We start from the raw sequence: 16,979 nt of genomic DNA, 5'->3' as shown, positions 1-16,979 counted from the left end.
TGCATACTAACCCATTTGCTGTTTTGTAGGTGTCAACCGGTGCGCCTAGCTCGTTTGCTCAGATATCCTGCTGGGGGCAACAAATCCAAACTGATGGATCCTCCCAACGCCGACATCCTCGAACTGAAAGAGATGGTGAGGGATTTGTTCAGTGTTGTGCAAGGGCTTGCCTTGGGGCAGAAAGTCATGGCCGAGAGATTAGAAAGGATTGAGGGCTGGATGATCAAGGAGAAAGTTCGGGGAAAGGTTCCGCCATTCGAAGTAACAAATCCCTCTGTCGCTAGGATAAAGAAACCCCCCAACAGTGGTCAGCTTAAGAAGGAGGTTGAGCTAAATGGCGTGCCAGCAAAGAAAGAACGTGGTAAGAATCGCTATCACCCTTATGCTGCCACTGCGACTGTTCCAGTTGGTTATTCAGCTGCACCACAGGGATATCCGTCACCTCACCCGGGAGCACAGAGAGTTGGGAACCAAGTAAGAGGAAAGGGGGTTGATCGTCAATTTGATAAGCCACCCATACCGTATGCTCTTCTGTTGAAGAAGTTGAAAGATCTTGGAATGGTACAATTGAGGACATTAGTTCCACTAGGACTTGATCAGAGGCCTACCAACTATGATGAGAATGCCAAGTGTGAATTCCATTCCGGTGCATCTGGGCATAACCTGGAGGGTTGTAGAGCTTTTAAGCATGCTGTCCAAGATTTGGTGGATTCTAAGGCTATCAATTTTGCGTTGATGTCGGATGTTAATGCTAACCCCATACTGATGCATGGCCCTATGGGGGTGAATGTGATGTCCAAAGACAAGAGGAAAACAGATGAAATGAATGGGGATCAGCTAAGAGCTCTGGTGTCTGTGGTCCCAAAACCTCGGAAGAAGGAGGGAGCCTTCCCTAGTGTTGATACTTGTTGTGCGGTCGTCGCCGCAGAGAGGGGTGTACTGATGGGGGATATGACCCAGAAGATGAAAGTAGAAATGGACGATGTAAGGTGTAAAGCACCCAGTCTGGCAGTTGAAACCATCCAGGTGGAAAATGCCATTGGTGTTGAGAAAAAGAAAAAGCCGTCCGTTTCTTCTTACAAGCAGGCAGTGGAAGTGGTGAGAAATGGAGGGATCCCAGGCTGGGGAAAAATCATAGGCATTGTGGTAAAGTCGGATATGTTTGGGGTTGGCTATCAGCCAGGTCAAGATTCGTCTGAGCAGAACAGAGGACGTCGTTCGTCGTTCACCTTTGTCAGTGCTGGAATGTTGGATTCAGATCACGCCTGTGCGGTAGGTGGAGAAACTGACAGTGACTGGGAGATTGATCAATGGATAAGATCGTGCGTACCAGGAAGCTGGAAGGCCTAAAAAAGATCATCACTGTCACTCATCCGGAACAGTAATAATTTCTTGTTTTCAGTTTTCTTTGCATGAAAGCCTTGCGTGTTGCCCGACACGTAATGGTCCATTGTAAGGGCCACCTCATGTTCATAATTTGCATTTTCTGCATCATTAATAAATGGATGTTTTTCAGTCAAAAAGCGGTGTTCCCTGTTTTTCATTTATTTTTGCAGTTTAAAAACAAATAAAAATGGCAATGTTTATTTTCATTTTTCCCTTTTTTTGATTTGTCTCGTCCCAAAATTCAAAAATAATTCTCCGGATCTCGTTGATAACAATTTGGTTACCCCTCATATGACTTCGACAATCCGAGCAATCAGGCTGAAGAAGAAGGCGAAGAAGACTGTGATCTGCTGGAATTAACCAGGATGTTAGAACAAGAGGAGAAGGTGATTCAGCCGCGTGAGGAGCGGATTGAGGTTGTTATTCCAAGCACCGTCGAGGTCAGGAAGGAAATAGGAAAATGAGGCCGCTTCAGAGGCGAATCGAGAGCAGCATGGTAGCCTTGTTAAAGGAACATGTGGATACCTTCACCTGGTCAGGTCAGGATATGCCAGGGTCGGATACCGACGTTGTTGAGCACAAGCTACTATGGAGAGAAGACTGTCCTCTAGAGAAGCAGGATGCCAGTGCCGCGTATCATGGTGACTTTGTTTCATGATACGATTCATCATGAAATCGAATGCTATGACATGATAGCAAAGTCCCAAATAGAAGAGGGGCATCTGGTTGAGACAATTCAAACTGAGGTTGAATTCGAGTAAGTGCACTATCAGAGTGCGGTCCGGTAAGATGTTGGGGTTCATTGTAAGGGAGGAATCGAGGTTCATCCTGCTTTAAAAAAAAAAAAAAAAGAACAATAAGAATGCCTGAACCGAGAAAAAGTAAAGGAGAGGTTCGTGGTTTTTTAGGTAGATTGAGCTACATTTCACGGTTCATATCTCACCTAACAGCCACGTGCGAACCTATATTCAAGATGTTGAAAAAAAAAAGATCAAACGGTCAGGTGAAATAATGATTGCCAAGGGGCATTGAAAAAATAAAAGAATATAAGTTGCAGGAACCTCTGATTCTGATACCTCCTGTGGAGGGAGAAATTGTTAATCTGGTACTTGACGGCCTTCGAGGGGTCTGCGAGGTGTATTGGGTCAGCATGACTAGTCTTGTCGAAAAGAGCATGCAATTTACCTTAGCAAAAAGTTTACCGACTGTGAAACAATACATTCACTGCTCGGGGAACTTGATGTACTTTGGCATAGGCTGCTCGCCGACCGAGACAGTATATGCTGGTTCATACCACTTTGTGGATTTCGAGATGGATCCGATCAAGTATGTGTTTGGGAAGCCAGCATTGACCGGACGGGTTGCGAGAAGAGCAAGAGAATGTTGACTGATTTGGGATACTCTCAGAAAGCAATCAAGGAGTGTATTGTCTGATTACATCGCTCCGCAACCCATGGTGGATTATCAACCGATGAAGTTTGAGTTCCCTGATGAGGACATCTCGAGGTGCTCTGATCGAAAGATTGAGAGTAGCCGATCCCGGAGGAGGGGCCTGACCCTGAATCCGAACGGATTCTGATGTCTGATGGGGAGGTTAAGGTGAATGAGCTTTTGGTTGCCCGGATAACGTTTGAATGCACCGACGGTGTGATTGTGCAGAAAATGGTGGTAACCTACAGAGACTGGCATGAGATGTTGCCGTTTGCATTGCCTGGGTATCGAACATCGGTACGTACATTTGCTGAGGCAACTCCTTTCTCATTGGTATATGGAATGGAGGTTGTATTACCTGTTGAGGTTCAGATTCCCTCTTTGAGAGTCCTGATGGACGTGCAATGGCAAGAGGCTGAATGGGTAAGGACCCGGTATGAAGAGTTGAGCCTGATAGAAGAAAAGAGGCTAGCAGCCATCTGTCATGGGCAGTTATACCAGCAAAGGATGAAGCGTGCTTTTGACGAGAAAGTACGACCTCGGGTGTATCACATGGGTGATATGGTGCTGAAAAGGATCCTTCCTCCTCAAAACGATAGAAGGGGCAAATGGACACCGAATTATGAATGTCCATTCGTGGTCAAGAAGGTTTTCTCTGGCGGAGCCTTGTTGTTAACGACCATGGATGGTGAAGATTTTCCATCCCCTGTGAATGCGGACGCAGTTAAAAAATACTTCGTGTAAAAAGACCCGCTGGACGAAAAGAAGAAAATAGTCCAGGCAAAAATGGGCATCCTGGCGAACCAAAAAACAGAAAGAAAGGTTCGGGCAAAAATTAGGGATAATGAAAAAAAGTACACCCGGCAAGTCGAGAACCTGAAAAGGCGACTTGGGCAAAAAAGGGTATCCCGGTGGACTGAAAACCCGAAAGGGCGGTTCAGGCAAAAGAGGGATTGAAACGAACAACTGCGTCTGGCATGATCGTTTGCGCTTTGGTTAAGGCATCATGGATAATACTTGGTGGGGATCAATCAGAAACGTCTTGTTCAGAAGGCAGAAAGCATGGGGAGTCTGAGGACATATGGGGTGTAACCGAGTTGGAACTCGATGAGATCACGGGTTTCACATTGCCATTAGGATAGATTTTTCCTTTTGCGCAATTACCTCTTTTCAGGAATTGCTTCCTTTGTATTGCTCGTTTGAGCCACACTTTTTTCCAATCAATAAAATGCATATTCAGTCAAAAAAAGTTTTGTTTTTGTTTTTCATTACCGCTTTGATTGCAAAAACATCCAGATATTTTTGATAAAGAATCTTGCATTTTAAGACATACAGGTCCCTTCCAATGCATGCTTATAAGATTGAAACTGGAAATCTTATTTGGAAGGTTGAGTGACCCAAGTGTTGAAATCTTGACACGCCTGGGGCACGGTTTTATCTAACAATCTGTTTTGCAGGAATTGTTAGGTATTTTCACTCACTTGTAGGTTGTGATGTGGAAGCTTTTGATAAAAACAAATCCCCATGGAGTCCGATCAGGGACGAATGAATATGAAGGAATGACGAAGAGACGTTGAGACGTACGATGATCCTTGAATGATATCAAGAAGACTCTTCAAAGTCGGAAGACTGGAAAGTTTGTAGAAATTCCCCGCAGAGTCTGATCAGGGACGAGTAAGTTGGAAGACGATGAAGAGACGACGAGACGTCCGACGACCCTTGAAATTAATCAAGAAGACTCTTCAAAGTCGGAAAATTGAAATGTCTGTATAAATCCCAGGAGTACGTTTCTCGTCGAGCGCGGGGCGATTTGGAATACAAGATGATGGAGCAGAAAAGGTCCAGATGAGTCTGGGAGTTCTCAAAAGTGGAAAGCTGATATGAGTATTGGTGATGGATACCGTGGTTCGACGAGTCGACGGGTGTTGTGCCCACTATTCTCATTTCCCAGCTGGGTCCCCAAGCAGAATCTTAGGACTAGCTCCCCAGCAAATCCAATGTCTGTGGACTTCTCCAGCCGAGTCAGGATGGTTATCCCGGCAGGGTTACAACGGTGTTTCCCAGCAGCCAGGTCAGAAGGTTGCTATTCCCCGAGTGGAGCGGGTTTCAATGGAATATATCTCCAGCAGTGTTCATCCTACCAGTGGATTGGACGAGTTTCCGTAGCAGACGGATTTTTGCATCCCCAGCTGAGTGTATCCTACGTGTGGATTGCATGGGTTGTTCTCAGCGGAGTGGCATTCGCTTCCCTAGCAGGGTCAGGATGGTTATCCCCAGCAGGTGACAGATTGATGCTTCCCCAGTTGCCAGGCCTGGAGGTGGCTGTTTCCCGGCAGAGTATCTGTGAGCATTTCCCAGTGAAGTCGTCAGGTATCTGTGAGGGTTCCCAAAGCAGAGTCGGGATTGATATCCCCAGCAAGTCAAAAGACTGTATCCCCACAGAGTGTTGGTGGTTCCTATCCCCAGCATTTCCTCGAGCGGATTGGGTGCAAAGGAGGTTTTTCCCCAGCAAGGGTTGCCTTTTTCCCAGCAGCAGTGCTATTCCCCAGCAGGGTGGAATCGGAGTATTGATGAGTTCCTCAGCAGAGTGTCTCGTGCTCCTCAGAAGAGTCCCTGAGAGGGATACTTTTTATGCATTCATCATGTAAATAAGCATAGAATATTGCATAGAAAAAAAATAAATCGCGTAGCATTTCCATAATTATGGAGCATTACGCAGAAAAAGATCATGCATCATTGTTGCAGGCATAGAGCTAGTCTCAAGCCGTGGTTACCGTTTGAGAGGTGGTGGTGCCAGAAAGCGAAGATGTTACTCTGTGGAGTTTAGCATCATGACGTCAGATCAGCAATGTTCCCCAGTAGTGCGATATTGGAGGAAATGTTTCCGTCGGACAGAGATGGAAATAATATCAGAAGACGTTACGTGATCAGCGCAATTGAAGCCGTGGTTACCGCTTGAGGATTGGTTTTATCAGACAGTGAAGGTGTTACTCCGAGGAGTCTAGCATCATGGTTTTAATCAAGGATATTCCCCAGTAGTACGATATTGGAGGGTAAGTTTCTGTCGAGCAGAAATGGGAAGGTTAATCAAGAAAGTTTCGGGGTCCAAAAAGAAAAACAAGAAAGAAGATAATCCCCAGCTAAACGCGAAGTGTTTGTCTGCCAGGGTTGAATAGAGAGCAGTCGGCTCAGGGCTTGTCATCCTCAGCATGGGTCGTTGTGGCATTCCGGCCAGTTTCCGATTTCCAGATCGAAGAGGTTCTCAACCATCAGGATGAAGAACTTGTGGCATTCCGGCCAGTTTCCGATTTCCAGATCGAAGAGGTTCTCAACAGTCAGGACGAAGAACTTGTGGCATTCCGGCCAATTTCCGATTTCCAGATCGAAGAGGTTCTCAACAGTCAGGACGAAGAACTTGTGGCACTCCGGCCAGTTTCCGATTTCCAGATCGAAGAGGTTCTCAACAGTCAGGACGAAGAACTTGTGGCACTCCGGCCAGTTTCCGATTTCCAGATCGAAGAGGTTCTCAACAGTCAGGACGAAGAACTTGTGGCACTCCGGCCAGTTTCCGATTTCCAGATCGAAGAGGTTCTCAACAGTCAGGACGAAGAACTTGTGGCACTCCGGCCAGTTTCCGATTTCCAGATCGAAGAGGTTCTCAACCATCAGGACGAAGAACTTGTGGCACTCCGGCCAGTTCCGATTTCCAGATCGAAGAAGCTCACGATGATTAGATCGATGCAGCTTGCGGCAATCCGGCCAGTTTCCCGGTATCCAGACCGAAGTGGTATCCAGACCGAAGAGGTGTTCAGACCAAAGTGGTGTTCAGGCCAAGAAAATGAAAAAAATAGAGAAAATTTCGGGGTTCAAGAAAAGCATAAAAAAGAAAAAGAATATTAATCCCAAGCGGATGAGTGGTGTTCAGGCCATGGTTATCCCTGCATTACCATTTATTTTGGTATCCAGGTCGACGTTTATGTTTTGGGGTTCAAGCCGAGCTTTCTCCGTACCAGACGGATTTTTCAGAGATTGTGTTCTTCGCCGATTCTGACAGGTGTTGTTAATTATTATCCCATCAGAGTGCAAATTGTTCGTCTGTTCTTGGTATTCAATAACTCTTCATCCTGATCATCTGAAAGCCGAGGCTATTCATATCGACAGGTTCACAGTGGATTGAATAGGGGCAGCTGTAACACCTCAAAATTTGCCCTCCTCTCTTGGGACTAGCATAACATATTGCATATCATTTTTTAGGTCATTAAGCATTGCATATTGCATATCATGTGGTTACATTGTGCAAATCATCCTCCCAAGTCTTGATCAGAAGATGAGGAAGTCAAAGTGCAAGCTAGGGTTTTATTGGACTGGTCATTAATCATCTGAGGATGTGGAGGTCCAAATTAGGATTTCATGATTCTCAAAGGAGATTGGTCTTCATCTTGTTTGCAATGATTCATCATCATCATCATGGTTTGATATCATCAAGTGTTGAAGCAGATTCCTTGAGATTAGGGTTTTGACCACTCGTCAACCCTAATCAGTTGCATGTGGCCAATCAGGGCATGATCAGGAGATGGGGTTTATGATGGCTATGGGGTTCATTCTATGATTTTATTGTGCTTATTGAGGCTAGGGTTTCACCCTTGAGCCATTTCATCTGGAGATTGGGGCTTAACTTGATCTATGCATTGCCAAATTCATCTATCAGTTGAAAAAGTCAACTGTGGTCAACTGTGCATGATTTAATGGATTTGGAGGTGGGATGAGTTGGATACACTTCATTCATGTTGAAACAAGTGTTGTATGACATCTCAAAGCTTAAGAATGGAGAAAATCAAGTCAGAACAAAAACTGCCAAAAATAGAAAGTGACTTGTAATAGAAGTTTCCAAAAATGGAAAGTTTTTCACCTCAAGACCACGTGTCCAAGGAAGCTTCAAATGAAAATTTGTTCAACATGAAAGTTGTAGATCTTGTTCTCACCTTTCCAAAATGTCCAAGAACTTGAAAATCCCATGTATGGTTGGAAAATTATGGCTCAGTGAATTTCAGAAATGACCCATAATCAGGAGGCCATAATTTCCACATGGAGCATCCAAATTGGGAGTTCTTTATATGCACAAACTCCATTTGACATGTACTTTCATGGTGCATAATTGGATTTTCCCAAAAATAGTCAATGCAAAAAGTCAAATTTCAACTGGACAGTTAAATGGACCAGGGGCAAAATTGTCCAACTTATGAAATAATTGGAATTTTTAAGTGGGGATTTTTGCAACACTTCACAAATGGTATTTGAAAGTTGTTGGAATCATCATAACATGTTAAAGCTTCATGGTTTGGAAAATAGCTTTTGGAATGAACTTGCAAAAATGGACAAAGTGCCATCACATAGTGAATTTCCAAAATACTCATCCAATGAAGGTGAAACAAGTTGCAACAGCTCACACATGTCATTTTGAGAGTGTGTGAGTTGTCCATGAGGTGGCAATGAGCTGGCATGTGGAAATACAATTTTGCCCTTGCTTGAAATTAACACATTCCACTAACACATTCCAATTGATTAATTAGTGTGGTTAAGTGGTGATTAAGCAAGCATATATATTCTTAATCATCATCAAATCATAACAGAATTCACATTTCACCAAATCAGATCCAAAAACTCATCACATTCTCTCAAATTCTCAAGAACACATAGAACTTCAATTGACAAGAACTTCTTCAATTCTTGCTCAAATGCGAAAATTCTTGTTGTGTTGATCTTGATTCATCATCATCTCCATCTGTTTTTGAAGATTGGAAGGAAAGGAGCTTTGAATCGTGACTGCACATACAAGCATCATTCATGGCAAATCGCGATTTGGAGCATTAGGAGCTGATTTGTTCGAACCTGAGCGCATCAATCACTTTCCTTATCACACTACTACATCTGTTTGTGGAAAACACGCACGAAGAACACCAATTTCATCGCTGCATTCCAGGTATTTGATTTTTTCGAATGTCATGGTTCTTTGATTGCTTATATGCGTTTGGTAGAACTCTTCATGTAGAGCATCGTGATGCTTTTAGTTTAGGAAATGATGAACTATAGCTCATGTAATCTGGATTCAAAGTTTCGTTGCAAAACCCTAACTCGATCGATCCGTAAGATTTAGGAATAGTTAGGTTAAATTAGGATCATATTTGGACTCCTTGTTCTTAGACGGTTCCATTGACTATGCGCTTGTGGTTTTTTGTGAGGTTTCGATGTTCATCATGTTCATGCTGTTCCTGGAAAAATTCTGAGTGAAAACAATGAACAAGGCTTGTTTGATCTGGATTTTGGTTTGAAAATTTGAATAGGAGGTTTACCGCTCCCGCGTTTGCCTAATTACGACTATGCCACTGTAAAATCTAATTAATTAATTTAATTCAAAAAATTGTTAAAAAAATCACAATCATCTTAGAAAATTCACCAAAAATTAATAAAAAATCAGAAAAATATGTGGATCGTTTCCTTGACTTCCTAATTGACTGTAGAAGTTTATTGACTTATTTTTGGAAGTTGTGCTTGGAGGAAATCTAGTTTGACTTAGGGTTGTTTAACATGTATGTATTTTTGATACCTTTTGCCATTTCCATTGTAAAATCCTCATGCCTTAAAAGAAATTCTTGAAATTTTTTGTGGTAATTGTAGACTGGTTGATGTTTATTTACATGTAAATTTCATGGATTTTGGATTCCTGGTGTTTGAGTTATGAATTTTGGAACCTAGGTGTGACAATTTGTGTCACACCTCATTATGTCAACTTGCTGGATTTATTTGAATGACCTAGGCTTGTTGAATTGATATGAAATTTTGCATGGATGTTCATTAACATGTTAAGAAGCTATGTGAATTTTTGTGGAATTTTATGTGGCATTTTCAATTTGATTGCTATTTTTCATCTCTGTTGGTCAAATATGCAAGTCCATGTGGTACATGTTTGTAATTTGGATGTGAAATGCTCATATGGTATTGAATGAATATGAAATTTGGTGTGCTGGTTATAGACGCATGATAGAACATGATACTTTTGGTCCCATTCATTTCTTTATTGTTTTCATTGAATTATGAATTTTTGAAGTGAATGCATGTGTTGATGTTGTGGTTTGGCTCATATAATTGTGTCTGTTTTTGTTGATTTTCATTGACATGGTTTCCTTTGTCCAATTAAGCTAAAATTTGACATGCTAGACCTTGATTATGTCCTGTTTAGGTGTAAATTATTTGAGGATTTTTGGAATTGTTTTGATACGGAATTGAATGCAATAGTTCTGTTTGGATGTTTGGTGTTCCATTTGAACTAGTTTGATTTGTTTTGTGCATAAAAGGAACATGATGAATGATATGGACATGGGACTAATTGTGTTGGCTTTTGTTTGACATTAATTTGACTTTGGTTGGATATCCCTTGCTGTTTAGGAATTTTTCTTGCCTTTGGACCCTAGGCTTGGCCTAGTGGTCTAGTTTCTAACATTTGATTGAGTTTTCAGGATGAAAAGGTGCAATGCTTATGGAGAATGATCCAAGTCAATTCAATTGATGTTGTTTGATGTTTGTACACTAACATAACTTTGTTTTGTAGGTTGTGAAGTTTGGGCTTGAGCTCATAGCTTGCCTTTGTTGTGCATTAGTTTGTATAGTCTGACTGATTAATATTTGCTGTTTATTTTTGTCTGTCTGAGTACTAACTGTGTTTGACTGTTTCCAGGTACTTTTAGTTGCTCAGTTCCTTGTGAACTTTTGCTTTGCTTTGCTTAAGCAACTTGCATTGAGGTATAACTTCCTAACTTCATGTAGTCTGGAGACCCGGTCTGTTATTTGACCGGGCAAACTGTCTGAAGTCCTCCTTAAGAGGCAATGTTTGTGATTGTTTAATATTGTGCCTAAGCAGGTAAAGTCCTTAATCAAGGCAATTGGTGGAAGGTAGGGATATGCAATCTATCCCCCACTATTCAGTTGAGTCTTCTCCTTGCTCCCATTACATGGTTGTAGCATTGAGATCACAAGCCCAAGATCTTGTGCAGTGCACATTGTGTCAGAGTCTCTGAGTATAGAAGGGTTCCCCCATTCTGGACCCATGCTCATTTGTCAGAAGCTCTCCCTGGTCAGGGATAAGAGCTGTGAGGTCTGATCCTCACTTCACCTTTCATCTGCTTCACCTTAGCCTCGTAATGGCAAGGTTAAGAGCAAACACAACCCGTACAGATGACTTGCTGAGGCAGTCAAACCTATTGTGTGAGCCCACTTGTTTGGTTATAGTGCGTGCTATGTGGATATCTGTTTGAGATGCTTGTTCTCATTTGATGTATGCTTGAATTATTTTGTATGCTTGTATGCTTGCTTCTTTCCTGGATAGGCTTGCTTATGCAAGTAGGATAGAAAACTGAACTTAGGGTAACAATGCATGACAACACTAGGCTCGAGTCCAGCTCCCTAGTAGTGTGTCTTTCCCTGGTTTCTGGCTAGTGATTCATTCCCTTGAGGGGGAACTACATCGCCCTGATCCTTGTTCCAGACGAGGTATGTAGGCAGGTGGTCGTGCGAGACCACTCCGGGCAACCTTTTTCTTTTTTGTGGGTGTTTACTTGTTATCTGATTGTGTGTTGGGTTCGGATGCCGACTTAAGTCCAGTGATTGGCAGTCGGGCTCCACGTTTGCCCTTTTGCGCGTGTTTTGGTTCGGATGCTGACGTAATTCCATCAAGTGGTTGTCAGGCTCCATGTTTGCCATCTGTTTGTGCGTTTTGTGTTGTTTGGCGTGCGTAAGCCGAACTACAGTGGCTCTGATTCTCGTTCCAGACGAGATATGTAGGCATAGGATGCGATGTCCTATCGAGCTCCCTTCTGTTAACCCCACCTGCGTTCCCTGTGTGTGTGTGATGTTTAGCAACCTATTCTTTATTTTAGAACGTGGATCCCGTCGAGTACGACGGACGTGAGGGGTGCTAATACCTTCCCCTTGCGTAACCGACTCCCTTACCCTTTCTCTTTGGTCGCGATACCATTTCCTTTCCAGGTTTCTCTGAGCGTTTCCTTTCCCTATTTTGGGATAAATAACGCGCAGTGGCGGCTCTGTGTTGTGTTTTTATTTGAGTCCCGCCGGTTGTTTTTTCGCGGACGCGACAGCTTGTTGGTTAAAAGATGGTGCAACAGCAGCCACGTATGGAGGTGGTGCATACTGAACCGGGTATCCCTGTGGTTGGGCATAATGTGGCGGATATTGATACTGCCTATTCCTTCTCCTATCTGAAGACACAGCATGAGTCTCTCCTTCCTTCTTTCTCTGAGGATTGACGGAAGTCTTCTTAGCTTGGTCCTTCGAACTCGTACTGCTAGACCCACTGGACATCTTTCCACTCTTCATAGCTAATTCAACCTTTACTCCAACAGCAACAATATCAGCGAAATTCGTGGTTACACTACCCACCATCCTTTCATAGAACTCAGGACGAACGGTGTCAACAAACCAGTCAGCTAATTCTTTATCAGTCAATGGAGGTTCAACCTGGGAAGCAATTTCCCTCCATCGCTGGGCGTATTCCTTAAAGGTCTCAGAACTTTTCTGCGTCATACTCAAAAGTTGTCTCCTGTCAGGAGCCAAGTCCATGTTGTACTTATAGTGCTTGATGAAAGCGTCAGACAAATCTTGAAAAGACTTGATGCGAGATTGGTCCAATGTTAAATACCACTTCGACGAGGCACCTTTCAGACTGTCTTGAAAACAGTGGATCATCAACTTGTCATTTTCCACATGGGCAGCCATCCTACGGTAGTACATTATCAAATGGCTTTTCGGACATGTAGTCCCTTCATAGCAGTCAAAGTTCGGAGTCTTGAACTTTGGCGGAATAACTAAATCGGAAACCAAACAGATGTCTCTAGCAGCAGCACCAAAGATCTGGTCTCCTTCCATCTTTCTTAATCTTTTATCAATAGTAACAACCTCCTCACGGAGCCTATCACGCGGCTGGTACCCTTCATCATTATCATCCAGAATTTTATAAACAGGCTCATTAAGATAAGGCTGCACCCGAGTATGGACATTAGCTTGTGTGAAGGTAGGGATCGCCTTTGGAGGCTCGGGAACCAAAGGCACAGTCTGTTGAACGTTCTGTATAATGGGCATGGCTTGTTGACCACTTTGTGCAACCGGCATAGTTTGTTGAACTGATGTAACAACAGGCGGATATATGAAACTCTGCGAAAGACCATAAGGAAACGGGTTCTCAACTGAAACAACCGGCGGATCTACGGCAGAGGTAGTGTTGATCTCAGAAACCACAGTAGGCTGAGTATCCATCTTTGCATTGATAACCTGAAGTAGTTCCATAATTGTTCCTACATTCCCTCGAAGGTCTGCTAGCTCGTTGTTAACGCGATCCATCTCTTGAGCGTGCTCTTCCATCCTTCTTCGAGCTTGAGCTCTAGTGTTGTATCGATTCAGGGTGACGAAACTGTACGCGAGAGAACCGAGTATGAGACAACCGGGAGACACATGAAATGCAAAATGTGATGCAAAATGCGAATGAAAGATTTCATGGAATTCAAGCCTTTACGAATATCGCGGAATGCCACTGGGATCTTTATTTATTAATTTGAAAATGAATTACAAATAAATATTCTTAAAAAATCTTAACAAGAAAATAGCTAAATAAAAGCTACGAAAGCCCTAAGGAAGCGTAGTCCACGACTTCAACGAGTAGGCGGAGATTCGGAGGAAAATGAATCCTCGTAGATTCTTCTCTTTTTGTATGAAAGCACTTCTTCATTCTTCGCCTGCAGCTGCTTTTGTAGCTCTTCATTCTCACTGACGATAACCTGATATTTATTTTTCCATGTTTCTACCTCATGTTGTGCTCTCTTCAAAGCGATTTCCAACTTTTCAGCTTCGGACATGAATACTAAAACAGGTTCTCTTCTAGGAGGTAAAGGATCTTGGCGAGGATAAGGCATCTTCAGCTTGATGGCTCTTTCCCGGACCCAACGAAGATAAGGTTCCATAGACACACAATTCGGCTTTCCCAAACTTTCTTTGCCCTTCTTGTGCAAATGATGCCAAGCGGATACAATCTGATCTTGAAGTTCTTTGTCACCCTTAAAGAAGATTTTCTCCACATGAACACTTTTAGGCGGTTCTTTCAAGGGATACCCTAACTGTCGGCGAGCTAGGACTGGATTGTAGCTGATTCCTCCATTAAAACCAAGTAAAGGTACGTTGGCAAAGTCTCCATAATTGTCAATAATTAGTATTCCATCATACACACGATTATACCAAACGATGTCCGAGTGTGTCAGCGCCATGACCCTTGGTGACCAAAATCCCTTGTCAAGACTCAAAAAAGACTTGGGCAAGTGCGAAATAAACCACTTGTATAATAAAGGCACACAACAGGTGATCATTCCTCCACCATGAAAATTCCGGAGATGTATGGAATGATAAGTGTTACCCAATAACGTTGGTACTGAATTGTTCTTCATGAATATTTTGATGGCGTTAATGTCAACGAATCCTTCAAAACTTGGGAAGAGTAGCATTCCATAAATAAGCAAAGCAAGGATTGTCTCAAAGGTAGGCATGCTTAAATGATCGGCATAATATTGGGCTTTCTTGATTAAGAAATGCGTAGGTAACCCTACAGTTCCGCCTTTGGCGATCATGTTGCCTTTGATGTCGAACACCTTTAAGCATATGGCTTTAGCAATGTCTTCCTCTTTAGGGTCCTTCTCTAAGAAAGGGAACGGAGACTTATCCACAATAGGTAACCCCACCAACTGAGAGTACTCTTCTAAGGTAGGTAATAGCTGATAATCTGGGAACGTGAAACAATGGTAATCCGGATCATAGAACTGTAGTAACGTAGAAAGAAGCCCATCCTTCAGTTGGATTCTCAATAAGGATAATAGCCTTCCGTACTTGTCCTTGAACCCCTCTTGATCTTCAACCAAAGCTCCTAGCTTCCTTAGGTCATCCAACTTAAAATTCTTAAAAGAGTATTTCAAGGTGTTTCTCTTATTGTAATCCATGGTAGCCTACGATGTTCATAAATAAAGTTTGAATTCCATGAGATGTAATGCAATGTGATGTTTTATGGATGTAATGCACATAAACACACAAAGTCTTAGGTTAAAGGTATATGAGCGGAAGTCAAGGTCTACCCATCCCACAGAGGTATGTACTATAGGGTTAATTGTACCTGTGGAACAAGGGTTCTAAATCGGTGCCCAAAGTCATCAGTCCATCTTTCGGATATTATCAATTTCCCAATTGACTCGGTGGTTAATAATATTCTCAAGAGAACCTCTTTTGGTTGTGGTATCGCGTAGCAACTATTTTGGGATTACTCCCTCATAGTCCCCGCACTACGTCCTAGATAAGGCCAAGGTGGTGTTAAGGTAACTACGGTCCCCAGTGTCATAGGCTCCCATCGAAGATAGTAAGTGTCTTCACGATTACTCGTTCAACAGAACTACCTTTCAAAAGGGCCTCAACTGAGCGGTGATTCTCAAGTCGGCTTGGTTGGGATTCAACTCCCTATAAGCTTCGTTGAATCTAATCACCTCCTATAATAAGTTCACTCAAATCCGGGTGTAGGACTTATCTCACAAGAAAGATACCCCCCATAATACACAATAATATATACAGACAATTAATAGTATAAAATATCATACAATAAACAAAATAGGGGCAACCCTTAATTACGTTCGCTCCCCAGTGAAGTCGCCATTTTCTGTTGCGGTGGAAATATGATATCAAACTATTAATTAGCTTGAATCACAATTCTTAATTCACAACCGCTCTTTGATTTATCCGAAGGAAAAGGTCAAAAGAGGAAAAACCCAATCTTGCATCGTAAGCACAATGCGGGGAGATACCTAGGTAAGGGGTTAGTTAAGCTTAGGGAAGGTACTAGCACCCTAAACTTTTGTAGTACTCTACAGGAACCTTTTGTTTATTGTATGTCTTTTTATTTTTATTATCTGTTTGGAATATGTACTGAGCTAAAGGATAGAGTGACCTAAAAGAGACCTAAGGGTTAGTCCTAAGTTTACTCGGCAAGACGTCGCATCTTGTGCCTACATATCCTGACGGGGATGGAATCAGAGTAATTGTAGTTCCCCTCGTAAGGGAGGTTAGAAACGTCTTGACTGTAGTCAAGGTTTCAATGGGGAATAAACGTATCTTAAGGACACGCTTACGGGGAGTGCGGAGACTCCAACCTCTACGTTGAATTTGTTAATTAAAATTAGGGTTGAAATTATTAGGGATTCCACGGCGGGAAACCCTACAACAGAGTACGGCGACTCTTTGACCTAAAGCTAGGGTAAAGGGCATTTGGGTCCGCGGCGGGACGCCTAAGCTGATTAGGGTTTTGAAACATTCAAAGGGTAAGGCTATTGACTCGACGGTCAAACGGCTAGACCTAATTCCTTCAGAAGGGAAATAACGGTAAAACATGCAAACATGGCAAAATATTATATGGCAGAAATAAAGTGCTGAAAGTAAAGAAAGTTGTCGCGACGATCATTCGCGTAAATTACAAATCCCAAAAAAAATGCAAAAATAAAATAAACCGCGACCATGGCCTCGCGTAAATTACATCCATGGAACAAAATAAACTGAATAAATATTAATCGGAATTTAAGCATGATCTGAGGAGAAACACAAAGAACATTAGTGAAAAGTTAGACAGAAATCAACGGCAAAAATGAAACTGCTAAATAGAAGGAGAAAAATACAATTTTTGTTACGGGTTTATTATTATTTTAAGGAAAAACCCATGTCATATTTTTAATTATTTTACAAAAAAAGAAGATCTATTTTAATTTTAATTTTTGCATTTTAAGGATAAGAAAGAAAATTAAGTTTTATTTAAAAAAAAAAACTAATTCTTAATTTAAAACAAAGATTTCTAACAAGTGGACCTTTTATCCTCACCATTAATCTAACTTTAACCAACGACTCATATTGCTAATGAAACAAATTTTTTTTAAAAGCTAGTAAATTAATAAGACTAACTACAGGTTATTGTTAAAACATATTAATGGTATAAGGATATTTTTTACTATAAATTACTAAAACAAATTAGTTACAATAAACCTATATAAAAATCTACGAACTATTTGAGGAATCCCAGTTAT

General features: G+C 42.1%; 2 protein-coding genes across 2 annotated transcripts; both read right to left on the bottom strand.

Annotated features, from left to right (window-relative positions):
• Positions 1-313: 313 nt before the first annotated feature.
• LOC127104673 (uncharacterized) lies at positions 314-13,245 on the bottom strand. Its single transcript, XM_051041845.1, has 2 exons — positions 11,965-13,245; positions 314-418 (listed from the first exon to the last, which is right to left on the bottom strand). Exons 1-2 carry the CDS (start codon positions 13,243-13,245, stop codon positions 314-316), a joined length of 1,386 nt encoding a protein of 461 aa, XP_050897802.1.
• A 287-nt stretch (positions 13,246-13,532) lies between these two features.
• LOC127104671 (uncharacterized) lies at positions 13,533-14,864 on the bottom strand. The gene has a single exon (XM_051041844.1). The coding sequence runs from the start codon at positions 14,862-14,864 to the stop codon at positions 13,533-13,535; it is 1,332 nt and encodes a 443-aa protein (XP_050897801.1).
• Positions 14,865-16,979: the final 2,115 nt, after the last annotated feature.

Source organism: Lathyrus oleraceus, chromosome 7, assembly GCF_024323335.1.
Source record: "Lathyrus oleraceus cultivar Zhongwan6 chromosome 7, CAAS_Psat_ZW6_1.0, whole genome shotgun sequence".
Classification (NCBI taxonomy): domain Eukaryota; kingdom Viridiplantae; phylum Streptophyta; class Magnoliopsida; order Fabales; family Fabaceae; genus Lathyrus; species Lathyrus oleraceus.
This window is presented reverse-complemented; position numbering and strand designations above follow the sequence as displayed.

What these genes read in the sequence shown, in the direction of transcription:
- LOC127104673 (XM_051041845.1), bottom strand. Translation starts at nt 13,245, where the DNA reads ATGGAAGAGCACGCTCAAGAGATGGATCGCGTTAACAACGAGCTAGCA. An exon ending in CATCTTTTAACCAACAAGCT is followed by an intron (nt 419 to 11,964) that starts GTCGCGTCCGCG and finishes CCTGTGGTGCAG; the next exon opens with CTGAATAACCAACTGGAACA.
- LOC127104671 (XM_051041844.1), bottom strand. Translation starts at nt 14,864, where the DNA reads ATGGATTACAATAAGAGAAACACCTTGAAATACTCTTTTAAGAATTTT.